This window comes from Caloenas nicobarica, chromosome 4 (genome assembly GCF_036013445.1).
Source record: "Caloenas nicobarica isolate bCalNic1 chromosome 4, bCalNic1.hap1, whole genome shotgun sequence".
Lineage (NCBI taxonomy): Eukaryota > Metazoa > Chordata > Aves > Columbiformes > Columbidae > Caloenas > Caloenas nicobarica.
The window spans coordinates 78,887,001-78,900,598 of record NC_088248.1 but is presented as its reverse complement, the minus strand read 5'-3'; the positions used below and the strand labels follow the sequence as shown (position 1 = coordinate 78,900,598).

The following is a 13,598-nucleotide window of genomic DNA, read 5'->3' as shown; positions in this document are numbered from 1 at the left end:
ATTGCTGGGGGACACCCATTCCCGCACCCCCACTTTCGGGAGTATCTCGGGGTCACCCTCCCCGCCGCGCCCGGTCCCCCAGCGCCGCCCCCGCGGTCCCACCCCCCGGTCCCCGTGTCCGCCCCCCCGGTCCCCCCCGTGCGCGATCGCGGAGCGGCCGCAGCCCCGGCCGGGCGGCGCTGGGACACCGCGGGCCGGCCCCCCGACATGCCGGCGGGTCGCGCCGGGGGCTCCGCGCCCCGAAAACGGGGTCCCCGGCCCCCCCCGGCCCCCGAGCCGCTGCCCCTCGACCCGCTCCGCCGGTGAGTGCCCCCGGGGGCCCCGCAGGGTGGGTTTGGGGGGGATGAGCCTTTCTCAGCCCCTCGGTTCCCCCCAGACCCCGTATCGGGGTGCGGGGGGGCAGCCCCTCTCCTGACCCGGGGGGAGCCCCACGGTGGAAGGAGGGGGAGCCAAAATCCCCTCCCACACATTGGGGTGACCCCAAACTCCTTCCGCCCCACCTCAGGTTGGGATTTTGCTAAAATTGGGAGGGGGTGTGGCAGCCTGGGGGGGTCCCCACACTGGGGGGAGGTGAGAACTCCCCAGCAGGCGGGTCCATCCTGGGGGGGATCCGGGATTTAGGGGGTCAGCCAAGGGAGGCCGTGTGGTCCTGGGCCCCCCGCTTTGTTCCAGCCTTTGGCTTTGCCCCCACAAGCGGGGGAGGGGTTCGCAGACCCCCCCATTTCAGGGCAAGGTCCCGGTGTCTCTGCCACTGCTGGCCAGGATGTCCCTGGGCATGTCACTTAGTGCTCCAGCTTAATGGGGAGCTGCACTAACGAGCGAAACCCAATCAGCTGGGCTGGGGGACGAGGGGAGGGCCCGATCCCGGGCCAATGCGTTGGGGCCCCCCCGGCCTCCCAGCCCAAGGTTTGCACTGGCCCCAGGGCCACCACGGTGGCATCGGTGACCGGAGTGACGAGCTATTTCTAACCGCGTTCCCTCATCCGTCGAGAACCCGCGCAGCACCGGCTGCTAATTCGGGGTGAATTGAGAAATAGGGGCCAGGGGGGGACACACAAACATCACAAGGTGTCCCCAAGAAGCGAGCAAAACGTCCCCAGTGTCCGGCTGGGGGGTGTAAGACGAGCAGGTTGCTCCGTTGAGGTGACAATTCCCCCCAGCCCGGTCGCTGCCACCCGCTTGGGTGACCTGAAATGTGGCACCCCGGGGACAAATGACGCCTCCTTGTATGGCTGGGGACGGGGGCTCTGCCGCCAGATGGGATAAAAATAGCCGGTGGCCAAAGGGCCCGATCCGGGGGGGTGCTGCGTGCCCCCCAATACAAGGAGATGGTGCGTCTGGTTGCGCCCGTGTGGGTTTTGGGGTGTGGGAGATGCTGGGAGGACTGGGGGGGACAGAGCCAGGGCTCTGCGGTGGCAGGACCATCACCGGGGTGTGGGGACATTTGTCCTGATGTCCCCGAGCGCAGGTGGTTCCCCATAAGGCTGGTCCCACCCCGGGGAGCCCCACAGCTCCGGTGGCTTTGCAGTTGTTCCCCCCCAGACACCAGCCTGTAGGCCGCTTTGGGTTTTGGGGGGCGCAGGGACCCCCATGGACAGGCAGGGCGGCGACCTGAGCTGTTGGGGACAGAGGCTTGGGGGGTCCTGGGTGAGTTTGGGGGTCCTGGCAGGGACGTGGGTGACGGCGCAGGGGTCACAGCTCTGTCCCCACCCTGGATCACGCTGGGTTAACAGGATGGGCGATGGGGGGACGGCCCCCCAAGGTCACTGAAGGCCACTGAGTGCCGAGTTAGTCCAAGAATGTCACCAACGTACGGTCACACACCGCCACAGGCCCAGCCGCCACCGGGGAATGTCAAACACGGCGTCCCGACCACGGGGACACCTCTGCAGGGACGGGGACATGGGCTGCACGTCCCCTGCTCTCTCCCCACCAGGGACACAGGGCTGAATGTCCCCTGCCCTGTCCCCACCAGGGACACGGGGCTGCACGTGTCCTGCCCTGTCCCCACCAGAGACATGGGGCTGAATGTCCCTGCCCTGTCCCCACCAGGGACATGGGGCTGAATGTCCCCTGCCTTGTCCCCACCTGTCCCCTGCACCAAGGACTTGGTGGGACCCCCCAGCTCCACCACTGTCCCCAGGCGAGGGGCTGTCACACCCCTGGGGACAGTGAGCCCTTGGGCTTCCCCACAGCCAGTAGTATGTCACCTTTGTTGATAATAAATTAACGGATGGACACAGGAAGGCGGGTGCTTTAACACGTCCCTGTGTCCAGCCAGGAACAGGGGGGCAGAAAGCAAATCCCGGGGGTCCCCTGGAGGAGCAGTGGGTGATGGGGATGTGGTGGCTTCTCCTTGTCCCTGTCCCTGTCCTGCCTGGGTAGGAGCGAGGGGCAGTTCCCTGTTGGGGAGGACCCGGGTGAAGACGCTGCTGCGGGCTTTGGGTCAGTTCTTGCGGGATCACAGAATCATTTTGGTTGGAAAAGCCCCTCAAGTTCAAGTCCAATCATTAACGTTGTCACTAAACGATGTCCCCATCCCGCTACGGGATGCTGCTCCCGCTCCCAAACTGCCTTTTTGTCTTGCCAAGCTCAATATTCCCCATTTTATTCTGCCAAGCTCCTTTACACGCGTGGCTTCATCCACGCAATTGCTGTCTCGTTGCGCCTGTCCCTCCTCCCCAGGCCTTGCCCCGCTTCTCTGCTATTTAAATCGGGTGCTAAAAATTCATTTTCACCATGATTTTGGAGGCTCTGAGCAGAGCATCTGCAGAGGAAACGTGTAACCGTGGCAAAAATGGATTTTAAGGGGCATCCATCTGCTGGGAAAGCTCCCGGCTCAGCGCGGCGGCTCCGCAGGGGGATGTTCCAGCCGAGCCTGAAGGGAACGTGTTCCCCAGTAAATCCCAGTTCCCTCCCGGCAGAGCAGCAGCAAGGGGGGCGCAGAGGGGATAGGCTGAGCCTCCAGCATCCAGAACCCCCTGACGGGGGACTCGGCTGCAGGGCCACCGCTCAGGTCCTTGGAAAGCTGCTTTTAAAACATCCACTAAGCCCCTGTTTGCAAGCGGGACGTGCTTGGAGGGCAATTATTTTTCCTTTTTTTTTTTTTTTGTGGAGCAGGAGGAACTGTGGTTAATTTTGGGTATTTTGGGACGTGAGGGGGGTGTGCGGGAGGGGGATGTCCCGGTCGCTCTGTCCCCTCTGCTCCCAGGTGTGTGACATCCATGGGCAGCAACCGTGTCCCTGTGACTGATGGGTCCAGCCGTGTGTCCGCGCTGTGGCTCCCCCACTCCTCCCACCCCTTTTTTTGGGGTGTAACACAACTTTCCTACAAGGCGTGGCGGCGAACGACTCTTGCGTAGGGGAAGCACCTGAATTCCCGCTCCTCGACCCGACATCTGGCGATGTAAAACCCATTAATTACACCCAAACCGTTCCAGGCCGCGGGCTGAGCCAACGCGCAGTGTCACACGGAGCGGGGACAGTGCCAGGTCCCCCTGTGTCAGGGGAAGGGAATGTGGCTGTTAACACCCGTCAGCCGGGAGCGGGACCAGATCGGGTGGAAAACACAGGCTTTGGGCAAAGCTCGACAATGCGGCGGGAACGGGAGCGGGATCGTTTGGTTGAGTGGGCAAAAACTTACCCGAGTGACGTCCCTGGCAGCATCGGCTCCTGCCCAAATCCGCGATTTCCAGCTCTTCTCGGACACGGAGCCGCTGTCCCGTGTCACCCGGCGGCTCTCGGGTGTCTCCTGGCGTTGTTCAGGCAGCAGGTTTCGTGCTTGGGTTGCTCAGACATCTCTTTTGGGGACTTTATTTTAACCCAGAGCAGCAGGTCGAAGGGCTAAAGGGGTAAAAACACTTTGGGATCACTGAGCATGCCGAGGAAGAGCAGAATTCCTCATCGTGTTCTCACACCAATGTCCTTTGTGTTTTAAGTATTCTGATGAATTTTATATGCTCGTCACCCGTGTCATTTTATGGTTAAAATGATCAAAACCATTTCCAAGAGCGATGTATCCCTGGGCTGCTTCGCGCCGCGTTTGCAAAGGGCAGTTTGGAGCCTCCAGCCGCGGCTCTGGCACCGTCCGCCACACCTGGAACACAGAAAATCTGGCCAAGAACCAGCAAACACCCAAAACGAGCTGGGTTATGAGGCTTGTCCAGCACGGATTTCATCACAGGAGCAAGGACAGGACTGAACTCTGGCTGAGGCTCTTATGAAACTACGAGACTTTCATTTCAATCCCTTTGCATCTCCCAAGTTTTGCAGTGAATGAGGCAAAGTCCTGCAGAAACGGGGTCCTCTAGGTGCCCAACCCTGGGGCTCCGGTGTCATATCACGTAACCAGAGATTGTGTCAGGACACCAGGACACGTCCAACAGCTCAGGCTGCACAAGAACCCTAAATATTTACAATTCCCAAAGGTCTTAGTGCTTAATTTGTTTAATTTTACCATCTTAACGATGCCTTTTAAGACAGCCCTGCTATAATTGCTACTGGATATTTAGCAAAGGAGACTGTGGATGAGATTCCAGCCTTGTTTGCACCTGGACCTCAGCACATTTTGACTAAAATTTCATTTTTTCAGCTGTAAATCTTGCAGCTGTCAGGGCAGCACCACGGGAGCAGGACGGTGTTCAAGCCCCACGCAGGCAGAGCGCTTGTATCATCTTTCTTTTTTCAGCCTTTGACCCAAAAGACTCTTTCCCAACAAGATGTTAAAGTCTGCACAGCAGGTGCCGGGTACACTCTGCCCTCGGATGCTCCTAGAACCAGAATTATCTCTGCCAAAGTCCCGTGGTCTCACCCAAAAAGCTGAGCCTATCTTTCAGCTTACGGCTGCTTTTCCCTCCGCAGTATCGCGTCAGTGGAGACCTTCAGGCCGGCCCGAGGACGCCAAAACACACACAGGCATGTAGCGTATAATTTAGCTGTAAATTTGCTTTAGAAGCTTAGAAACACAGCTGCCAGCTTTTCAAAACAATTCCAGCTTTTTTCTTCCCCTTGGAATGCCTGTGGTCTGCGGGAGTCACGGGGTGCAGGCGCAGACAGCTCGAAGCAGGTTTCAAAAGCCAAAAAAACGTAGAAGTTTTGACTTTGCTGGGTTGTTAGAGTTGCCACGTGCTGGAGAGGAACTGACGCAGGTTTGGAGACAACGGCGGTTTCTGTGCCAGCCTGGCTTGGTTGGAAACGCAGCGAATTGCTTTTGCTGGGTGCGCACCAAGTGTCTGCGGGATCTCAAACACAACGATGTTTTCAGGAAATAACGTGGCGGCTCCCGCAGGTATCTGCTGTCTTGGAGAGAAGCCTGTGGCTCTGCGAAGGTGCCCCATGGGGAAGAGCACAATGGAGCAGGTTTTTAAGATGCTCCTTTTCAGGGCAGCGCCAGCACCATGGACCATAGTTTAGGGGGGAAGGCTGAATTTGGGGACATCCACTCATTGTACCTCCAGGGAAATAAGCTTGTAGGAGGTACCAGGTATGAACGCTGCTGCTCCAAAAGCAAATAACAGTAGCACGGACAACCCTGGGAGCCAGTGACACACAAGTCTTGCACTCCGTGCTGCTTTCCAGTGGAAAACTGGGGTGGCCACTGGCCCCCAGTCATGTCCAGGACATGTTGAAGTGGAATTGGCAGAGGGGATCCACAGGTTCAACTGCGGCCGTGCACGAGGCTGAACGTGCGCTGGAGAAATGGTCCTGTAAGGTGGGAACCAGCAGAGACGACAACTCCAGAGGCTCATGATGTTGCTGAGGTTTCGGGGTGAAGTGCGGCCTGGCAGCCACATGGGCCATGGCAGAGGAGCCACAGAGTCATCTTGGTTGGAGAAGCCCCTCAAGATCACTGAGTCCAACCATAACCCACCCTGGCACTGCCCCGTGTCCTGAGAACCTCATGTCCGTCTGTCCAACCCCTCCAGGGATGGTGACTCCAGCACTGCCCTGGGCAGCCTGTTCCAATGCCCCACAGCCCTTGGGGGAAGAAATTGCTCCCCACATCCAACCTCAACCTCCCCTGGCGCAACTTGAGGCCGTTTCCTCTGGTCCTGGCGCTTGTTCCTGGGGAGCAGAGCCCGACCCCCCCTGGCTCCAAGCTCCTTTCAGGCAGGTCAGAGATCAAAAGGTCTCCCCTCAGCTCCTGTTCTCCAGCTGAACCCCCAGCTCCCTCAGCAACAAGGAATGCCAGGAGGGCGATGAGAAGCTGCTGAAACAGGCAGCGTGTGAGAGGGGCCGCCCAGGGCAGTGCTGGAGTCACCGTCCCTGGAGGGGTTGGACAGACGGAGATGAGGTTCTCAGGACATGGGGCAGTGCCAGGGCTGGGGGAACGGTTGGACTCGATGATCTCGAGAGGCTTTTCCAACCAAAATGCTCCTGTGAACAACAGCAGCCGACGAGAAGCAAAAGGAGCAGCACCAACGGTCGGACAGGCGCGCAGAACACGCTCCCGCCAGCGCCCCGCGGCGGTTATATAGGCGAATGTTCCCAGCATGCTCTGCGCAACTCCCTCAGCATCCAGCGCATGCGCGCTTCCCTCTGCTGAGGCCTGCCCCGGCGCTGCGCATGCGCACCGCAGCTATCGTGCCCACACCGAGGGTGCCGACCCGTCGTGGCTTCGCAGGGCTCAGTGCGCCTGCGCGGGGGGCGGAGCTCCTACGCGCGTGTTCCGCGCATGCGTCCCCCGGCACTCCTGGCGGCGCGCAGGCGCAGTGCCCGTTGCTGCCGGCGGCAGCAGCTCGCGGGCCGCGGCGGCGGGACCCGGAGCGGCGGCGGCGGCGCCACGGGCGGCTGCGGGCAGCGCGGCTCGGCTGCTCCCCGCCGCAGGTAGGAGCTCGGCGCCGGCCGCTCCCTGGCCCTGCGTGGCGCAGCGAGGAGGGGGCCGCACAAAATGGCTGCGGGTGGGGGCGGCCGGGGCTACCGCGGTGGGGACGGTGCCCCCGGCAGCCCCTACGGCGGCCCCCCGGGCCCGGCTGCTGGGGCCGCGGGGTAGCGGCCTGGCCGCCTTCTTTCCCGCCTTGGTTGCTGCGAGGCCCCAGCACAGCCGGTGGGTCCCGGGGAGCGGGGCCGCCGCCTCCCGAGCGCTGGGGCCGGTGCGGGCGGAGCGGCTGCCCGTCCTGCCGGGCGCTGCGCTCACCCCGTGTGCCCCCAAACCCGCGGCCTCTCCTGGCCCTCCCCTAATCCCCCCGGTCCCTCTGTCCTCGCCTTATTTCTCCTCATCCCCTCGTCCCCCACTTGTCCCCGCGATCCCCCCGTCCTTCTGCCATCCCCTTGCCCTCTCCTGTGCCCCCCTTGCCCTCTCCTCTCTGCCATCCCCTGTCCCCTCCTGACCCTCCTGTGTCCCCTCTGATCCCCCCGTCCCCCCCATCCTCCCGTGTCCCCCCAGCCTTGATCCCCTCTGTCCCCCTTCGATCCCCTCTGTCCTGCTTCGATCCCCTCTGTCCCCCCTTGCCCACCCCTGTCCCTGCAGCCGGTTGTGTTTTCTTGCCCTGCAAAAGGCAGGTGAATAAACACCCCGTGGCAAACAGCAGTTTAAGGTTTGTGGTGGTCGCAGCCGCAGCCCGGGCACGCCAGCGGTGATTTAACGGGGTCGATAGTACAACACGTGTTTGCTCCATCTCAGGTTTTACGTGTTTGTTAAGTTTGGGAAATGCACCATTTGCTCTCTGCTTCTTACCTCCGTCCAGCTGTGTTTCAGTGCAAGCTCAGACCTTTAGTTAAATCTATAAATTTAGCCCATTACATTAAAACCAAACTAGCTGCCCATTTGGGAATAGTGGGTTTGGCTTTAAAAGTGGCCGTTGAATGAAGTAATAGTCTCTCTGTGTCCTGGTTTTGGCTGGAATAGAGTTAATTTTCTTCCTAGTACTGTCCTTTGGAATTAGAATGAGAAGAATGTTGATAAGACACTGATGTTTTGGTCGTTGCCAAGGGATGTTCATCCCAAGTCAAGGACTTTTGATAAACTTGGGGAGTTGGGGAGTGCACAGCGAGTTGGGAGGGGTCCAAAGAAGTGAAACAACAACTAAAATTCTTTTTCACTCCAGCCAAAGTGTTTTTGCACCGGTTCGTAGTGCTGACCCAGGAACCTTGGAGATTTGACCTTTTTTTTTGAAACTTAGTGTACTGGTGTTACTGGGATTGAGCTAATTTCCCTCATAGTAGTTAGAATACCTTCTTTTTGGTAGCTAGCACAGTCTTTTGTTTTGATGTAGCATGAGGAGAAGATGATGAGACGTGCACATCCCATCCCTTGGCCTGGGACAGAATTAACGTTTCCTTCCCAGCAACCAGGCTGGGATTTGGGCTTGGGATGAAAAGCAGGTGAGAACTCCCTGATATTTGGGCTGTTGCCAAGGAAACCGAGGACTTTTTCACTTTCCCAGCTGCTGGGAGAGAGCAGAACATGCGGATCGGGCAGTGCGGTATTCCCTGCCCTGCTCCCCAGAGAGTAGGACCTGGCTTTGCTGGCTCATTTGTTCATGTAGTTTTATTTTTTTAAAATTTATTTTCATAACAAATTTTTATTTTTCTGCACCATTCTGGATTGGCTGTATGGGGCCAGTTTTTGTGATCGCTGCTTGGGGGTGGGCTGGGTATTGGTCACTGGGTGGTGAGCAAACCACGACACTTATACTGCTTTAGTATTTTCGCTTGGTTACAATTATTTTAATATAGTAATGTAATACAAGTTGCTAATTTTTTAAAATTTGTTTTCCTATGGGATTATTTCTAAAAGTGTGTAACTGATTAAAATGTAGTTCATTTAAAGCCAATCATCCATCCTGATTTATAGCCCAGAGTTGATGTTGAAACGTGCGTCCAGCTTTGGGTTGCGTTGAGCTGGTTTTGGCTGGGGCACGGTTAATGTTTCGGTGCTGGGTAATCGTGTGTGGCAACACAGCTGAAGTTTTTGAGAAAGGGAAGAAAATAGTTTAACTCGTACTGAAAGCTGGTTTTGCCCTAAAACAAAGGAAGGTCAAGGGACCTGCAGAGGAGATTCAGCTTTTAGCAATAAAACAGTGAGATGGATGTTGTCAGATCCCAGATCAATGAAACAGCAGCTGTGTCTCCTCCGGCTGGTGAAAAGGAAACACAAACTTTTGTAGGTGTTGTGGTTTTTTGGAGAATGCACGTTCCAAATAACAGTCAGATCGTGACCCCTCTCTATCGAGTGACTCGAAAAATGAACCATTTTGAGTGAGACCCTGAGCCTTTGGACAAATTAAAGGGGAGATTATCCACCCAGGAGCTCTTGGGCCAGTCCGGGCAGGACAGGATGTAAAAAATGTGCTTTATACCGCAGCCCAGAGCCTTGGGCAGGAAGCGCCGGGGGAGACTCGAGGTCAATCGGTGGGGTTTTGGACACTGACTGAAAAGGAGGTTGGGGCAGCGTGTGAGGAGTTGGAGCTGCTTTGGGAGTGGTTGGTACCGAGGGGCAGCTCCTCCTGGACGGGACACAGCGGGGACAGCTGACCCGAACTGACCAAAGGCACATTTCTTACCGTGTAATGTCACGCTCGGTGTGTAAATTGGAGTTGGTGGGGGGACAAACATTCCTGCTGGGGAACGGGTGGGCAATTGGTGTTGCTTGCTTTGTATATATATTGCTATTATTGTTTATTTTCTTTTCCTTGGGTGTCCTATTAAACTGTTCCTATCTCAACCCATGAGTTTTTTTTCCCTCTCTGAGTCTCTCCCCATCCCACTTGGGGAAGGAGTGAGTGAGCGGCTGCGTGGTCCTAGTTGCCGGCTGGCATTAAACCGTGACACCGAGGTTTTAAAAGTTGTCTGTATTTGTGCCGTACAGCTCTCAGTGACTCTGAAACCCTCTGCAGCGAAACATTCGCGACTACTCAGCCCACAATAACGCAAATATACTCGAGCACATCTACGACGCTCGTTTCTGTGTGGCCTGGCCGTAAACGCACCCTGAAGTTGCAGGAAATGGAGGCCAAGCATTGGAACCGCGTTCTTCCTGTGCAGGTCGATGTTCAGACCCCGTCCAGCCGGGTGTTGTGCAGCAGCGAGCGCGTGATGGAGCTTTACCGGGCTGGGTCTCCCGACTGACCTCCAAAGAGATGCTGGAAGGGACAGCTGGAAGGTCAAGTGATGCCAAGACTAAGGAAACAAGACGACATTTAAGGCTCGATTCTCACCTTCCTCTTCAAAATAACTAATTTTGGGGGTGTTTGTGATCCTCTAGCTGCTTTTTCTGGTGTGGTGACATCCTGACCTTGCTGATGCTTCATCAGAAGTGAATAAAACAGGTGGAATTCCCTGGAGCCCACTGCGCTCACCTGGTTCCAAGGTAGTCCTTGAAACTTGACATTCCAGAGCATCCCAGAGAAGCCAAACGACACACTCCTTGCTTTCCGTTCAACTTCATCAGTTCATTTTGTCAAGCTTCCCAATATGGACGGATAAACGGAAAGTTCTGTCTCCTGACTTACGCGCTGGAGAGTTTAGCGACGACATTTGTTCTTCTGGCGAGTACAGGATGGTCTCGGACCCTCCCTGGGTGGAGAATACGGCTCGAATGAGCTTTTACCCTCTCCCTCCCTCCACCTCAAGGATTTAAAAGGAAAAATGTGTACTGAGAATAGTAAAAAAAAATACTAAAGAGAAAGAAAAAATACAGGGAGACGGGTGACAGCAACGTAACAGTGAGAAGCCCTTTTGGGGAGCAGCGTGGCCGCCTGTTCCCGGTGCCCATCTGGTCCTACTGGGAGCAGTGGGAACGCTAACGCTTCCAGGAGCGGTCTGTTAAATCCTACCAGCCTGAGTGCATATTTAGCAATAAAGAATTGGGTTTGCATTTTTAAACTCTCTCCAGCCCCCTTGCAGCGTTTCTCTGTGCAAAGGTAATGCTGCCAAACCGAAGGGACCCAGACAGGGATGATGAGAAAGCCGACAGTTCACTAGGCCGATAAAAATGTGTAAACTCGTTTCTCTTATAGGTACAGGACGCAACAGCCACAGGCAGTGGGTACTTGCAGATTTGAAGCAAATACGAGAAGTCCTGGGAGCGGAAAGAGGAAAACACAGCACTGAGCAGCAAGGCTGCCGAGTTCAAGCTCTTAGTTTTGAAGGTGAAAAATAAGAATGGTACTTACGTCTTGAAGCTGTGATGTTTGCGTGGGCGCCTGTCAGGATCGGGAGCACCTCTGAGCCAGCCGTGCGGTACAAAAATCAGTCACAAAACAGGAGGCTTGAGTTACACGTTTGGCAATGAGACCTTGTGAGGATGTGGAAGTCGCTTTCTCTAGTCACAAGAGAAGGTTTTATTAGGGGAGAGAATCTCGTACAGTCACCGAAAGGATAATTTTCTGCTGGTTTGTCTTTATAAACAGTGTGGAATTTTCTGGATGTGTGTTAATTACAGTCAAGCGAAGATTGCGTTTGCAATATAATGACATTATGGGACCTCAGGTGTACCGCAGAGCCTCGTGCTGTGGCTGATGAAAGGTTCACCCACAGCCAGTGCTGTCAGGCTGCGAAGACAGAGCCACGACAAGGCTGGGAACTCAGAGGGTCACACTGCAGGGACAGCAACGTGATGTTAAACGTGCAGGGGGCGACCCCGGCCAGCAGCCACGCAGCCACTCACTCACTCAGCGGGACAGGAAAAGGGATATGAAGTGATAGAAAGCTCGAGGGATGAGATGGAGATGGTGTGAAAAGTGAAATAGGGACAGTCAAGCAAAGGCTGTCACCACCTTAGAGTCATTGAATCACAGATGGTTTGGGCTGAAGGCCCTTCCCAGCTCCCCCAGTGCCCCCCCTGCCATGAGCAGGGATGTCTGCAGCAGCTCAGGTTGCTCAGAGCCCCGTCCAGCCTGGCCTGGGATGTCTCCAGGGATGCTTCATCCACCACCTCTCTGGGTACCTGCCCAGGCTCTCACCCCCTTGGAAGCCCAAACTCTCCCTCTTTTTTCCTCCACTCCACTTACACCGCTGAGTGTGACATTACATGGTGTGGAACATCCCTGTGGCTGGTTTGTGTCGGGTGTCCCCCCCCGAGCCGTGTATCCCCCAGCCGCTGTGGCGGGCCCAGAGCAGCAGAAAGCAGCAGCCTGGACACCATTGTGTGCCCAGCGCTGCTGGAACAGCTCTGTACCGGCTGCCAGGAGGAAAATTAACTCCATCCCAACTGAAACCAGGACATCCAGAAAGGTAATTTTAAATGCAGGCGTCACGTCTCTTTACCTGAGAAGTCTGTTTTCAGCGGGTGTTTTCCAGCACCGCGGGGACTGGGCCGGTGGCTCTGCTGGTGCTGGATGTTAAAGAGAAGCTGCTGCCGAGGCACTTTGGTTTTTGACGTTTTTGGAAGGTTTGTTAGCAGGCTCAGGGTGACCGTGTCCTGAACAGATTGCAGCATTTTGTTGGATTCTGAGAAAAGTCTCCCTTTGACTGTTTTGCTTAATTAACATCTCAGGTAAAGTGACATTACAGCCTTTAGACTGTTAACTGAAGAAAGCTTCAGGACTTAGGAGAGAGTACATGAATGTATAGCGTGGGCTGTACGCAGGGTATTGAACCTCTGTTCTACCTCAGTAAGGCTATTTTAATGTTTTTAGTGTCCAAAATGGAAGGTGTTTTTTCCCTTATGTTCCTAAAACAAAGTAAGAAAAAGTTATCCGTGATTTTAGTTTAGAATATTCACTGAAAACCAAAAGAAATGTAATCTGGTTTGCTTTTAAATAGTTTATCCCAGTAGCACACTCCGGGGTAAAGTATGTACCTGCATTTCCTGTCGAACAACTGTGTGCCTTAGGAATTTGCTTTAAAAATTGTCATAAACCAGAAGAAATCTCATCGTGGTGTTGGATACCGGCCTGACTGTGCAATAGGTTGCTCGGCTTTTTCTACCCACTGTGCAAAACCCAAAGGCAAGAGATTGTTTTGTGGACGTTTGCTGAATAATCTGTTTGGAAACTGTCTTGAAGGAACTTGGCTGAACATGCAGTGACTGTTTCAATATGATTTAATTTGTTGACGGAGGAGGAATATTGGGTGAGGAGTCCTGGATGAGAGGCCAGAGTTCTGGGATTGTTTTCTGGTGGGAACCTTTTCTTTATTGTGGCTTTTTTTGTACTGGAGAAGAGATATGATTAATGTTTCTGTAGCTGCTGTTTCTCCTTGGCCTGACTTCAGTTTGTACTTAAATTAACATTAAATAATTGCTAATAGAACTTAAAAAGAAAGTTTAACATATGGATGGTAACAAGTGGCAGAAATTCAGCTGTGAATCCAAGTTTGCCGCAGCTTGTGCACGGTTCACCTCTGAAGCTGGAGCTGCGTGTCATTTGTATTTATGGGGTTGTGGTTCTCACACTTCAGACCTTCGGTCCTTACAGGTGACAGACATGAGAGAGGCACCTCCAGTTACTTGAAAAACCGGCAAGACTGGCAAGATGTGCTGGTTTTGCCAGGATTGAGGTCATTTCCTTCATGATTTTGGTAGCTAGCGTGGTCTTTTAGTTTGGATTTAGTATGAGAATAATGTGATCACACATATCAAGCCAAAGTTAAGGTTTCCTCGCCAGCAGCCAGGCTGTGTTTCGGAGTTGAGATGAAAAGCAGGTGAGGACTCCCTG

General features: G+C 55.0%; 1 protein-coding gene across 5 annotated transcripts in view; it reads left to right on the top strand.

Moving 5' to 3' along the window:
* Positions 1-180: 180 nt before the first annotated feature.
* The window catches only part of ZNF638 (zinc finger protein 638), a 63,138-nt gene continuing 49,720 nt past the window's right edge, over positions 181-13,598 (top strand). For 4 of the 5 annotated variants that reach the window (XM_065634396.1, XM_065634397.1, XM_065634399.1 and 1 more), the window contains exon 1: positions 10,956-12,174. In XM_065634396.1, the coding sequence (XP_065490468.1) occupies positions 11,972-12,174 (203 nt within the window). In that variant the 5' untranslated portion in view covers positions 10,956-11,971. Of the gene's footprint in view, positions 303-10,955; positions 12,175-13,598 lie in introns of those variants that run through there. The other variant, XM_065634398.1, reaches the window with a different exon arrangement.